The sequence below is a fragment of the Pelecanus crispus genome, chromosome 7 (genome assembly GCF_030463565.1).
Source record: "Pelecanus crispus isolate bPelCri1 chromosome 7, bPelCri1.pri, whole genome shotgun sequence".
In the NCBI taxonomy this organism is placed as follows: domain Eukaryota; kingdom Metazoa; phylum Chordata; class Aves; order Pelecaniformes; family Pelecanidae; genus Pelecanus; species Pelecanus crispus.
In genome coordinates, this window is record NC_134649.1 from 28,410,933 (window position 1) to 28,424,739 (window position 13,807).

At 39.4% G+C, this 13,807-nt stretch overlaps 1 protein-coding gene across 1 annotated transcript in view; it reads left to right on the forward strand.

Moving 5' to 3' along the window:
- Positions 1-12,543, forward strand: part of EFCC1 (EF-hand and coiled-coil domain containing 1) — a 52,730-nt gene extending 40,187 nt beyond the window's left edge. The window contains exons 4-8 of the mRNA XM_075714523.1: positions 1,340-1,475; positions 1,779-1,944; positions 8,285-8,443; positions 10,739-10,808; positions 12,410-12,543. Coding sequence (XP_075570638.1) covers positions 1,340-1,475; positions 1,779-1,944; positions 8,285-8,443; positions 10,739-10,808; positions 12,410-12,543 — 665 coding nt within the window. The remainder of the gene's footprint in view (positions 1-1,339; positions 1,476-1,778; positions 1,945-8,284; positions 8,444-10,738; positions 10,809-12,409) is intronic.
- Positions 12,544-13,807: the final 1,264 nt, after the last annotated feature.

Genomic DNA, 13,807 nt, shown 5'->3' on the forward strand with positions numbered 1-13,807 from the left:
GAGTGTTAACCAAAAGAGGAAAAAAAAAAAAAAAAGAAAAGAAAAAACAGGCTATTTTCCCTTTGTTGCTGAAAATAGACCTGAGAGCAGATTAAACACACTGCAGGCTGGCAGTCCGGCAGTGAAGGACTTCTGCAGAGGTGTAACACGACTGCCCTCTGAAGGGGACCCTGCCAAACAACGCGGGCGTGAGCCACAGCTCGCTGCCTGCTGCAAGGGGCTGGGACTGCGTTGAAGTCCTCTAACGGTGACAACTGAAGTGGTGTTTTAGCTTGAACTGCAGGTGCTTGTGTCCTTGAAATGAGACAGAAAATCATTTCCTTGAGAGTCTCTGCTGGGTGACTCATCCCCTTGAACCCACCTTTCCCAGGCTGAATGAACGAAATAGGCACAACACTCGTCACGCTACCTCAGGTCAAATGTGTTCCAATATTTGAAGAAATAACAGCATTTGACTCGATCACTCTGTTAAAATTCATTAAACCTGTTTAATTAACTGACAATGATTAAGGTAAATAATTACAAAGTTTAAAAGTTGACGTTGACTTAACCTGATGTCAACTCAAAATAAATGTTCAGAAAAAAGATGTGACCAGGGCTTTTTATATACTCAATGTTTCAAAAGACTCCCAGTAAATTACAAGCATCATAACAATCCTCTAAGTCCCAGTAAATGCAATAGCTTTTATAAGATACAGCTAAAAAGTATTGAAATATTACTGTAATAGTACCTGTATATTTACATGTATTGTAGACAGTTAATTTATAATTTATTTGGCATGTGAGGAGACATTTGGTTTAGGTAATGGGTCTAATATTACATTTACATATTAAAATCACTGTCCCTACAAAACACAGTAAGGGAATGAATTAGAGAATGTTTATATCAAGTTCCTGCACTCTGAATATGTATTCAGCTGGTACAATGACTATGCAAAAAATTCTTACGCAGTACAATGGTCTCTCATTCCTCTTGAAAAGCGTATATTCACTTGTATATGTGAACAGTAATTGTTCCCCCTAATAACATGCTGCTCCTTCAGACTTATCCTTACATTATAGTTATTTAAAGGAAGGAAGAGAATGAAGCAAAACAGCTACAAGTTACCTGCAAGAGAGTGCTGAAGCATTCAAGATTCTTAAAATAATGATCTTTGCTGAAGTTCCCTTGCCTTAGCTTTAAAGCCCCTTTCCATGGATGCTGAAGGACTTTGCACTGTGTTTCACTGGGGTTTTTAAAATCTCACTTCTTTCTGTCTCAGTCTCAGGAGTTAAATTGCCACAGCTGCAGCACATTGTGGTCCTTGTTTTGTTGCTAAGTGGTTGTTGGTTTCTCCAGCAGAGGATCAGCTGTTCCGCTCCGTGGAGGGTCAGGCTGCCTCTGATGAAGAGGAGGAGAAGTGGGCAGGAGACCAGCCATCCCAGGTGGACCAAATGAAGAAAACACTGACCAAGCTCCCTTGCTGTGGCAGTGGGTAGGTTTCTGAGATTAATGCTATTTGAGCCCTTTGCAAAGATTGTTTCATGACCTGAAGGCAGCATAGCTTCAGTGAGAAGCAGTAATACTATATAGCAAAATCAGCAGGCCCCTTTGCCCATCCTTTGCAGCTCATGGGAAACAACATGCTAGATATTCCCACCTAACCCTAATCAGTGTCAACTAGGACACTAATTTGTGATCTGTGCTGCCAAGAGTCTTGCAGGAAAACTGCCTTTTACAAACATAGACCTTCATTGTGATGCTTCACTAACTTTTTTTTTTTTTAATGTATATATAGATGTGATGAAAAAATGTGGAAAAAGCTAATGTTTTACTTGGAGACCACCAATACTGATGGCTATGAAACAGCCCCTGTGGAGCTCGCAGAGAGAATCACACAGCTAACTGAACAGCTCGAGCTTAAAGGGCATGAAGTGAAAAAACTGGAAACAAATATGGAAGAGGTAACAGGTGCCAAGCAGACTGTAAAAGAGTTATTTATGTATCTTTAAGTAGCTACATTTATATACATATGCATTTATATTTTATTCTGGCCATTCCGCGCTCTGTTGCTGTTTCTCACTGTGCTGTGAGTTTGTCAGCTCGAACATCTCATGCTTTCCTGTAACACCCACATTTCTAGTCTGGTTCCTACCTGAAACTCCATTTGTTTGGAGGATGAGAGGTACACCAGCCACAGTCAGACACAGGCTCTTCAAATACTATCCTTTATTTAAATAGTTTAAGATGTTCGCTGATGCTATGTTTGGGACTGATGCCACTGCAGACCAAAGAGCTGCACATTAACCATAGGGTTACTATAGGCAGCTTTGAGTGGTTCCTAAGCTGCGGATGAAACGCTCCTCATGTCCTAGGACATCCAGCTCCTCTGGGAGCACAAGAGCTTTTCAAGAAATCCCTCCAGCTGAGTGAGATGCAGGGGCTTACCGTTTTGGAATCCTTTGGAGGAAATCATCCAGTTTACTCTGGCTGGTTCTCAGGCTTAGACCGATATATTTATAAATAAATAGTTCTCAGGTTTAGCAGCATGTTCATCTTTCCTTCAGCAGAGGCTATAACCACAGTTGTTAAAAGCACCAGTGCAGTACCCTAGTAGTCCATGTGATCTTACTATTTAATTATTGCAAACTTCAGCCATTGATGGGCATGGATTTAAATGCTAGCAATCTTTCTGTGAAACAAAAATAGTGCGTCACATGTGTTGCTTTGGTCTGCTTTGTCTTAAGGTTCAGTTAGTGCTTGTTCAGTATTTCATACCCCCTCTTTAAAAGGAGTGTAAAGATTTCAGTAGTTCTGGAAGGATTATACTAATCAGTAAACTATTTAGAGTGAAATATTCAATTTCTTTACATGTTGCCAACCTTTTGTTTTTATCAGTATTTCATATCATTTTTCCCTTGACTAAATTAAATAAAAGAGTTTACTTGTGAGGAAAAAACTTAAAAACAGAATAAAGTCATGCTTGTGTCTTACACAATTTGCAGTATTCAATGACAATTTATTCCTGTAATACTCCTTAGAGCAACACAAAGCTTCCTCCTATACTGCTTAACATCAGTCCACATAAAAAACTACATATATTCTTTTAATATTTGCCAGTTTTCTTCTCATTTTTTTTCCATTCAGAGGTACTCATCTTCTTCTGCAGGATCATATTGCCTTCTTTTTAATCTCTGCTGATGGATATTAGTTCTGTGCACCTTGTTCAGAAAAGTACCATTATCAATAGATCAATACAAAATTCCAGGACAAAAATGAAATCTGTTGCTCTTTAAATCTGTTGTCTTTAAATAGACAAGCAGGGAGGTGAATAATACATAGTGCCAACTCACTGTGACATGAGTTTAAAATCAGTAGGATTAATCCTTTTGAATCTGTTAGAAATTTATTCTTAAACCCTCTTACTTTTATTTAGCCAGAATTTATATCTTGTGTGCAGTTACAGCGGGGGGGGGGGGGGGGCGTTGATGCTACAAAACAGACCAGTAATAAGTAATTCCTTTCAAAAAGGTGACTGTTCCTGTAATCAACACAAAGCAAATTGGAAGACTGAGAAATACTCTCTCTCATCTAACTTGCAAATAAATATATTGGCTTAATAAATAAACCACCAAGAACACTTTCTCTGACCTGACAAAACTACCTTATACATTGCTCTATATACTTCTATTTGGACCTGCTCAATACTGAACATTAGACAAATAGCAACCAAGCTAACAAGTAACAAACTCAGCAGGCAAGTGAAGAGCAACACTCTCAAATACCAATTAATGGTTGCTTCAGTCTAAGACTTGTAAAACCAGTCGATAAAGAGTTCTGAAATTCGTCATGTCTAGAAAGTTCTGCTTTCCAACAACTGAACATTTAAATATAGTTTCTACTGAAGACAGGGTGATGAAGGTGTCAGGACCTGGGGATAATAGATGGAGAAACCATGAGCGAATTCTAAAAATAAAGTGATACGCTGCCAAGTGTAGTGTTGCAAAGAAATCCCAATTATTTTCTGTAACAGCTTGCATACAAACTGCCAGCTTAATTAAAAAGACAATTAGTTTATGACCTGCCATACGGGGTCAAATGAAAAGTTCATCCTAATATCACACACCTGATGGCAAGCAGCAGTTGCTTAGATAAAAGCAATGAGAAACAGGACAGAGGATTTTCCTCTTGGTATTACTCACCGGGTTCCCAATACACTAGGGACAGACACATCTTGAACTGGATGTTGCCTGGAGTATCATGTTTAATGGCCAGTATTGGAGCTATTTACCATGAATTTACCCTTCCTTTCTTTAAAGCTAGGGATGCTTTTGGTATCTCAGGGCAAGGACTCCCACATACTAGTTAGAAACAAACAGATTTTGAGGATTTGTTTTTGTTAGGTTTAAATCTGCTGCCTGGTCATCCACTGTCACCTTGTTTTTGTGCTTCGGAATCGGCAAATGATCTATTCCCGCACAATTTCACAGACTTTTACTACCAGAAATACCGCCTCAGTTATCACCGTTCCTAGTCTGCCTCAGTTCTCTTGGTATAGAAACCACTACTTACTTCTGTTATTCTATTTTATTCTTCCATGTACTTTTCAAGCTCTATTACCCTTTTTGAATGAGAAGAACTGAAAATGTGCTTAGTATTCAAATGCAAGCCCTTCATGGCATAATCATAGTTTCTGTCTTGTCCCTAGTTCCTTTCCTAATAGTTCCTAGCATGGATCCTTTCAATCTTTGCTGACCTCTGAGCTATGTTCAGGAGGTTATAGGTCTTCTAGATCTCCTTCTTGAGGGGCAGTCTTCATCACTGCATACGTATGACATTGTGTACCTTTCCTACATGCCTTACTTTGCATTATTGACACTGAATTTCTTCTGATCTTTTATTGCCCATAGCTGTTCAGTATCATGAACTCCTGCTGTAATTCTTCACAAGCAGCTTTAGTTTTGATTAGCCCCCCAAAATTATATTGAGAGTAAACTTTTACGTTCACCTTTTTTAAAAATCATATATGAATATACTGAACAGCTCAGGTCTTAACTCAGCTCCTTGTGAGACCCTAAGGATTATCTCCCTCCATTGTGAAACCTTCAATCCTGGTCTGTCACTCTGTGCCCTACCCCCATCTTTTAACCAGCTGTAAGTCCATAGCAGGATCTGTGCTACTGCCCTGTGGCAGTTACTTTTTTTTTTTTTTTGAGTTTTTGGTGATGAATCTTATCAAAAGCTTTTCGTAGATTTGAAATACAGTTTTGGTGATGAATCTTATCAAAAGCTTTTCGTAGATTTGAAATACAGTCTATTAACTGAATTAACTTTATTCATACATATTCATAGACCCTTTCAAAGAAATCTAATAGATTCTTCACTGTGTTCATCTATGTATTCACCAAGTCCCTCCTCCATTACAGTTCCTATCAATTTGCATGACAGAATTACGGATACTCTTGAGGTGATTTGCTGTTCCTCAGATCATCTCTGCAGCCTCTCTTAAAAACTGGTGCTCCATTTGCCACCCTCCAGTCCTTTGAGGGTGAAATGATTTAAAAGATAAATTGCACAGCACAGTTCAGCACTTCATTCAGCTGTTTTGTTACTGGTTTTTTCCCCATTTTGAAAATGTTTCTCAGGTTCATTGCTTGTAAAAATGGCTCTAATATGAGAGCCTCCTTAACTTCTGTGGAATATACAACAGAATTGTTTTCTCTTATATTCCTTAAGGGATTTTTGCATATCAATTATTCATTGTCCTTGATGTATTTGTGCACACTACTCCAGAGCTCAGGTTTTCCCCATGGCATTCTCCCCCTTTTATAAGAGGGTCAGATATCAGCAGCTGACTTCTCAAAACTGGTGTTTGGCAAGGTAGTATTTCCGTTTCACAAACAAGACACAGATCCAAAATCAGGCTCTGCTTTGCCTTTGACAGAGCCAAGAACAAAACCCACTCCTCTGAGCCCTGTTACTTAACCACTGACCATCCCTCCTCAGTATCTAGGTTTTAAAAATAGCTTATGCTTAACTATCGTCATTATCTTATTGCAAATGTTAAGGTAACAACAGGTGCCAGATGTAACCTAGCTAGGGAAAACAATTTGGGAAAATGCTTCAGTGGTACACCGAGCCACTGCCTTCAAGCACAATAAGACAAAAAATGCATACCCATACTTATAAATCAAACAAAGCTAATAGGAAACTAGCATCCTTATAGATGACAAGGTGGCTGTTAAGGTATAACTGCTGAGGAAAGCAGTTTACTAGATATAGCAAAAAGGGCTTTGTAGGAGCAGTCCAAATGAAGAGGAAAAAGAGGCAGCAGTAGCAACAAATGCTATGTCCAAATATCACTAGTGGCACTCTTGGCTAAGCACATTGCCTGTGCTGTCTATAGAAACTAAACAGCTGGTCATGGCACTAGACAACTATGGAGAACTCAAGTGGCATGCATACTAAAGAGAAAAGTTTGTACTTCTCCTATTCATGTCTGTATGTGAGACCCACTGCACAGCTACAGCCTTTCAGTAACACCCAGCAGAGGACAGAGGAGTCCCTGTGCAGCTTTCCAAGAACGGCAGTTCTGCCAGCATGACTAAAGCAGCAGCTTTTAAGCAGCAGATAAGTGATGTCAGGGGTGCAGGGGCCTGACAAGGTGCAGGACCAGGATAGATGGGCACCCATTATGAATTTCCATGAGCATCCGTCTAATTGCATATCGGGAAAATCTATTTTACACTTAAAAATAATGACCTTTTTACCTCTCTGTTATTTGATATGACACTGCTTCAGCTGCACAGGGGAACATAACTACTTCATGTGTTTAGTACATATCTATGCCAGGTGCTATTTACAATGCAGAGGCAATCTGCAATATAATTAAGGAAACCACATGTTTAATTCATTGAAGACCTCCCACAGCCTCTAGTGTATTTGTTATGTCTCAGTTGGACTGCTGCCACATTGATGGTAACAAAGTTGGCTCTTCATACAAGAAAATGTTAGTGTATTCATCTAAAAGGGGTGTTCAGACAGGGATGCCGAAATAATTGTTTGGCAGATGGACCAGATTAAGTGATCCAAACTTCTGTAGCTGTTGTATAGCTCAGAGGAGCTAGAGTGCCTCACAGGGCAAAGCTCATGGAGCTAATGGAACAGGCTGATTTCTATCTGATGGCGGAATAAGTGCCAACTAATACATACTACTAGCACTGTCAGAAACTAAAATGACCTTCTAGAAGGCTTGGTGTGGATCAGGGATTGTTTTCTTTTTTCCCCCCTACATGATTTTTTTTTTTCTCAGTGTAATATTAATAAACATATTTAGATAGTGTTTGCAACAAGAAATTGCAAAAAATTGTAATATTTCAGAATGCTGGGCACAGTAATGATTAAGAAATAAATTTACTTTTATTAATAAACCAGAAATCTGTCAGTGCTATCAAAGGTCCAAAATTAATACTTAACTGGCATATTTTCCAGGGAATGCTTTTCAGGCTCTTTTTAGCAATTTGGCCATGTCTCTGCAACAGGCCTGGGTCTGTGACAAACAGAGATATTTACTTTTGCAAATGGTGTGGCAGCTTTGTCACATAGATTTTGCATTGAAACAAAAGCAACATTTCAAATCCTGAACATTTTTTCACAGGGAGGACTGAGACAACTGACAGGTCAGCTCAGCTTTGGAAGGTCAAGGTCTGAGGAGATGTCTCCTGCCCAGGATTTCCGTAGTGTTCAAAAGTCTTGCTGAATCTGGACTTTTCTGTGCTTAGCTGCAAACCAATACTTCACCAAGCACACATGCCAGCGTTTCGCAGAACCAGAATCTTAAATTTTTTTCCTTAAGACACTTCTTTTTTTAACCAGAATACTTAAAAGACATTAGCTAACTACCTCCTTGTTTCACTGAATATACAGCTGATTGATATATAGGAGTTGCAAGACAAAGATATGATTACGTTGGTGAGGGCACACAAATTAGTTATGCTTTATAGAGGACGACAGGAATGCGAAAGATCAGAAAACTGAAATAGTAATGTTAGTATTTAAAATTTCTGAATTATCTGTTTGCACCCAGTGTTGAATGAACTGACATGCACAAGAGCAAGGCACGCATTTCCTAGCAACTACTAATTCTTCACTTTGTGTAGTACGTTAAAGAAATGTACTTCCTTTCAAGATAATCTTCTGGAGTGAACTGACATTTACCAGATAAGGGGGAAAACATAGCTTTGCAATTATTGGGCAAGAAAGTGAAAAGCTCCAGTGCTTTTAATTTCCTGTGTCATTGTCCAGATGAAGGGCCCATTGCTAGGTGAACTGCAGCAAAAGGTGGAGGAGACCGAATTGTTGAAGATGGAGCTGCAGATGTTGGAGACTGAGAGAGTTAGGCTGTCACTGGTGGAAGAAAAGCTCATGGATGTTTTACAGCTTCTTCAACAACTTCAAGACTTGGTATGGCAAGAAAGCAGTCCAGACTTAAAACTGGTTTTAATAGTGTCCTTTCCAAACTAAAAAGGATGTTCATACCTTCTATTAAGTACAAAGTCCTTTGCACCAGAGCAAATTTTTCCATGTGTTTGCCCTGGAAACTGGCTGGTGATTGCAGAAAACTTTCAGACCCCTTGGCTGACTTTCTAAAAGAAGCCTAGAGGTCTCCTTGGATCTAGATCTCCAAGCTCTCATTATCCTCTAAACAAAAATTTAGAGGAAACAAGGAAAACAAACATGCTAGTAATCAGAAAGATTCTAGAAGATTATTTTTCCTTCTAGAAAAGGACCTTTGTTTAACTGCATCCTAACATGACACTAAGTCAGTATTAAAGGAATAAACCCCCTTCCTATATACCACTAACACATTTTTTGTAGGAAGTTTCTTACCCAGTTAATAATCCAAACATGGACTTATAAAAGCTGATGCAATAACATCCCAGAAGTACATGGCCAGTATGGCAGTTCAGTCCTTTAGAAAGTTTAAATCTCCTGCTTAGGAATGACAATGGTAAGGGCTGGCCAAAAGACAGGCAAATTGGATAATCTGCAGAACACAGAGTATTTTGGGAGCCGCACTGGACTGCTAGGAACTAATTTCTTTGATAATGACTGAGGGTTATCCTCAATTTTCAGCAAAGCTCTGCCTAATCTGTGCGAGATGAGAATGCTTCCTCAGATGATCACTTCACTTTGTTTGAAGTACACTCATGTTCCACTGATGACTCTAGGGAACAAGTGCAGTATCTCATAATTTGCTAACTTATTTTAGCAGTTGACATGGAAATTCTACTTTCATACTGCAAGTCTGACACATGCATCAATAACAATCCAGTGAAGGATTAAACTAGTAAAGACTACAACTGGCAACAAGCATAATGACCTTTTGTGTCAAGACTTCAACATGTGATTCACTGGTCAGTTGTATTATTGCAAATCATTGCTGCTTAGGAGATGATCCATCACACAGTGTAGCATATCTCAGTGATAATAGCACTTAATGCTAATCATTGCTGGAAACATGCCACCGCAGGCTGCCAGCTCCCATAGCATCAATACAGGCAACGATGCTGTCAATGAACAAGATAATTTACAGTATTCCCAATAGAGTTTAGCAAGGATCCCCTAAATCCCTGATGGGATATACTTCAGACAAAAGAAGGCTGATTCACCAGAAACTGTGGGTTTAGGTGGCACTTCCCCAGCATATTCACATTCATGTTTTAAATACCCCAAGCATCTCATTTGCAACAGAATCTACTACAAAGCAATGACCATCCAAAGGCAAATGCATGCTCTGTTAGGACTATTAAAACCTCACACTGTGTTGCAGAGGTCATGGGTAATCCCAGCGCACTGCAAACTGCTTTCCACTACGCCCCAGTCCCCACTGGGGCAGACAAGCAGAAGGTGGGTGACCAGCATCAGGAAGCAAGGCCAGTAATGCCTAGGCTGCTGACAGGTACATAGTCTTTCTTCCAGAGGAGCTTCCATCTGTTTTCACTTCTTGAAGTTTTAACAAGGACAACCTGTCCCTGCAGATATGGGCGCTCTAAGTGCTAATTAAACTGATTGCAAAACCATCTCCCAGAAAGCATGCATTAGTGTCTCGACAGCAAATTAAGAGAGTTTGTTTTTCCAGACACATTATGTAATGTCCCAGCAGATTTCTAATATAAAACTATCACTGAAAAAGACCATCCAAATCCTAAGCAGTTTTTACAATCCTCTCACTTTGGCTAATGTTTATTACATCTCCATACATAACTAACAGTGGGCCTGCCATATGACACATACAATCTCTTCTAATTTGTTTATACCTAAAGTGGTTCCCAATGATTCCTAGAACAGCTGGTTCTGAGAAGCCTCCTTCTGAGATTACACCACAAAATCTCTCCATTCACCTTTCAACACAGGCCTAGCAGAGGACTGAACAAGCTTTTGTTGTGCATGCCTTGCCATCTAGATTTGTTTAGGCACGCACTCCGGAAAATTCTGGGTTTTTTCCACTGAATAAGCACTATTTGTCTTTCTACAGCCATATTAAGGAACTGGAGCCCTCCACAAACTGCTACTATTGGAGCAGTATCTAAGATAAAATGCTTGAAAATAAAGGCAATATCGGGTCTTGTGTTATCAGGATTCAGTTTCATTTTGTTTTAATGTTCAAATGCAAATACACCGTGCATGGATTTTGTTGCATACATGTAAACTGGTGAAGGACATACTTGTGCCATAATACTATTTTGTTTTTTAAAGAACATATCTAAGCGAGCCTTGGGGAAAATCTTGCTGAGCACTTTGGAATCCTGCCGTGACCCCCAACCTGGTAAGAAAATAAATCACGTATAAAGACCAAGAAGCATGAAAAGTGTCCTTTTGGGAAAAACACTAGATAATGAACAGATGAGTAGAAAAAAATATTTCAAATACTGGGGGACAGGCTAGGGAGAAAGAAGTACTATGCAAGAAGATTACTTACAGAAAGTGATGCTTTCTAGTCTGGGACACATCAGAAACAGGAACACATTGAGGGCTTTTTTTAGCCAAATTTTAATTAGAATTTGGCCTTAGGGGAACAATTCAGTATCCCACTAATGTCTGTAGGGCTTCATTGAAATGATAAAGTGGAAAACATGACCAAGTATGTAAGGCACCTATTTATCAGGTTTGCTATCCCACTGCGTATTGTATTCCTCTGCTGCAACACAACCCAATACGCAAAACAGAATATTTCTGTAAAGAAACAGGATGATCAAACCTGCACTCCTCTAATAATAGCCTTTTGCGTTCCTCTTACGAAAATTAAACTTGCAAATTCCTCTCTATTGACAATGGTCTAGTGTGCCAGAGCTTCCTTTGTAGGAGCCATACAGGGATCACAGCCTGGAGGTTTAGATTTGATTACTTTGTTCCTATTAGCGGAGCAGTTGTACTTCCCTTCAAGAAATGAACATCCTGTACCAGCCTAAGAACATGGCTTGGAGGTGCTTTTAATAGGCAGCCAGTAGTCAAAGACAAGATTATAGAAGACTAGATGTAGCCTGAGGGTTTAATTTTGGAGAATATTATTAACAGTGATTTAGGGAGGATAATACACAAACCATTCTGGGTTTTGCAGTTTCAAAGCCTTGTTGTTACTAGTGTCCAGCAATTCAGGGCACAGGCAGCCCAGAGCTAAGCTGTGCTGTTCCAGCGTGGCTGCAGAGGAAGCAGAGAAAAGAAGGCAAAGACAGACCTTTGTTGGCTCCAGAGCACCAACGCAGAGAGAAACCATACCTGAGCCATAAGTCAGGTATTATCCTGGTGAGAAAAAGAGGAGACACTTAGTATCCACAGCACGCAAGTGTCTAGAAGGTACTACTACTTATTCTGCACAGGAACACTGACTCCAAGTGATGCTGCTGAAACAAAGTACCTCCCTCTGTAATGGCAGCACAGCTCAGCTTCCTAAAATGACACCAAGTGAAGTAACCTTGTGAAGCTCTCTATCCATTCTGCATCACCATTGCCATAAACGGCTCATCTTCTCTCCTTTCGAATTTCTGACTGTCCACTTGATATGACTTAAGCATCTTTCCTAAGTCTTTGTAATCAAACATCATCTTCCTCTTTGACAAGACTAAGTGGATGGTTGGAATAGCAGCTCTTTATTGTGATATGAAATAGCCTTTGTTCACGCAAGTACGCAAAAACTCAGTAAATGGGCAGTGAATGAAGCAAGAGAACCAGCAGACAAAACAGTCCTTGAACCCAGTTCCAGTCTCATTTTTGTAGGGACAGGAATTCATTATTTGGTCTTAAAATTTAGACATTTAATGTTAATTACCTGAAATGGCACCTATGAAGAACAGAGTTTGTGTTATAATTGTTAAACTGCAACTTTGTGTCTTTGTTCAAATTATAATGTTTGAAATTTTCTTTTAAAAGGAAAAGCCCACCTATTTGAAGTCCTAGATACTCTTTACCACGAGCTGACAGCCTGTGAACTCTTGCAAAGCCAGCCTCTGGAGAAGGTGCAGAGTCGCCAGTCCTTGTCCAACCCACTCGTCATCTCGTGCTGAGTGGCAGTTCCAGCTACAACCCGCATGACCAGCTGAACAACAGCCCTTGTTCATTCAAACGTGATGAATGAACAAGATTTTTCCAATTCAATAGAGCTCAGTAATGGAGAAGAGTAATAGAATAATTCAGCCAGGAAATCAAAGGTATGCTGCTTCTGGGAAGAGCACCAGTTCCTCAGCAAACGTCAAAGCCCGCCCTTACGTGAATGAGCATTCACGTGATGTGAGGATTACGTAGCAATGTCTGTCTCTGATGGAAGCCTAACCATCCTTGTGTGACAGCCCTGTAACTGTACCAGTTAACCAAATAAAAACTATTCCAAATACACTGACCTGACCTATTTAGATTTATAGCCCTGGTTACACACTGGCTGGGCACAGTTTCTACCTTTTGTGATAGCTCAATTCAAAAGCAAGAGGCAGCCTATGTTATCACTGGCAAGTAAACCACTTCCTTAACAAGTAACAAAATTGCTGTATTATAAACATACACTTGAGTGTATGCCAGGAGTGCAACTTTTAAGGGCTAATGTATAAAATGTGTTTGTGTGTGGTTGTGATTCAATTATTCACCTTATTTAACTCTGAAGTTAGATTTGTTATTGCTCTACTGAATTTTATATTTGCAATTATAGAGATGCCTTAGAAATCTGCAACAGTCTTTCATGATGATAGTCTTAGATTTTACATGAAAAGTTACATTTAACTGCTTGAAAAAGGTACAAAGCAATCTTGTTCCCAGGCTCTCAGGGAAAGGAAGGGCTGAAAAATTCACTTTGCCACAGCTGCCATTATTACATTAGCAAACAACACGTGCAGTACACAACTTTGTTCTCTCATTTAATTTCCCTCAATGCAACTGTAGAGACACAAAACTAGGCCCCACTTGCAAACAAATTAATGTAAAATGCTGGGCCTAATCATGGTGCCATGTAACATTTTAATGAGCAATAAAATAATTCCTGGGGGCAAAAGTAAAAAAAATAGGTTGCTTCCAAGATGCTTTTGCTGTTTCATTCAACTGTCAAACACAGAAACTAAAGAAGCAGAGTTCTTAAATGATCCAACTGAATTTATGTTATTAAAAAATGCAGTGTAGATATTTTAAGATGTGAAATGATTTTCCTGAGGTAATGCCAGCAATGAAATAAGACGATTCAGTTCAGAACTGTGCACATATGAATTTTTCCCATGAAAATGGTTTTCATACAGAAATAAGGTCTGTATCACAATGCAATATGGGGAATAAGACGACTGCTATTCC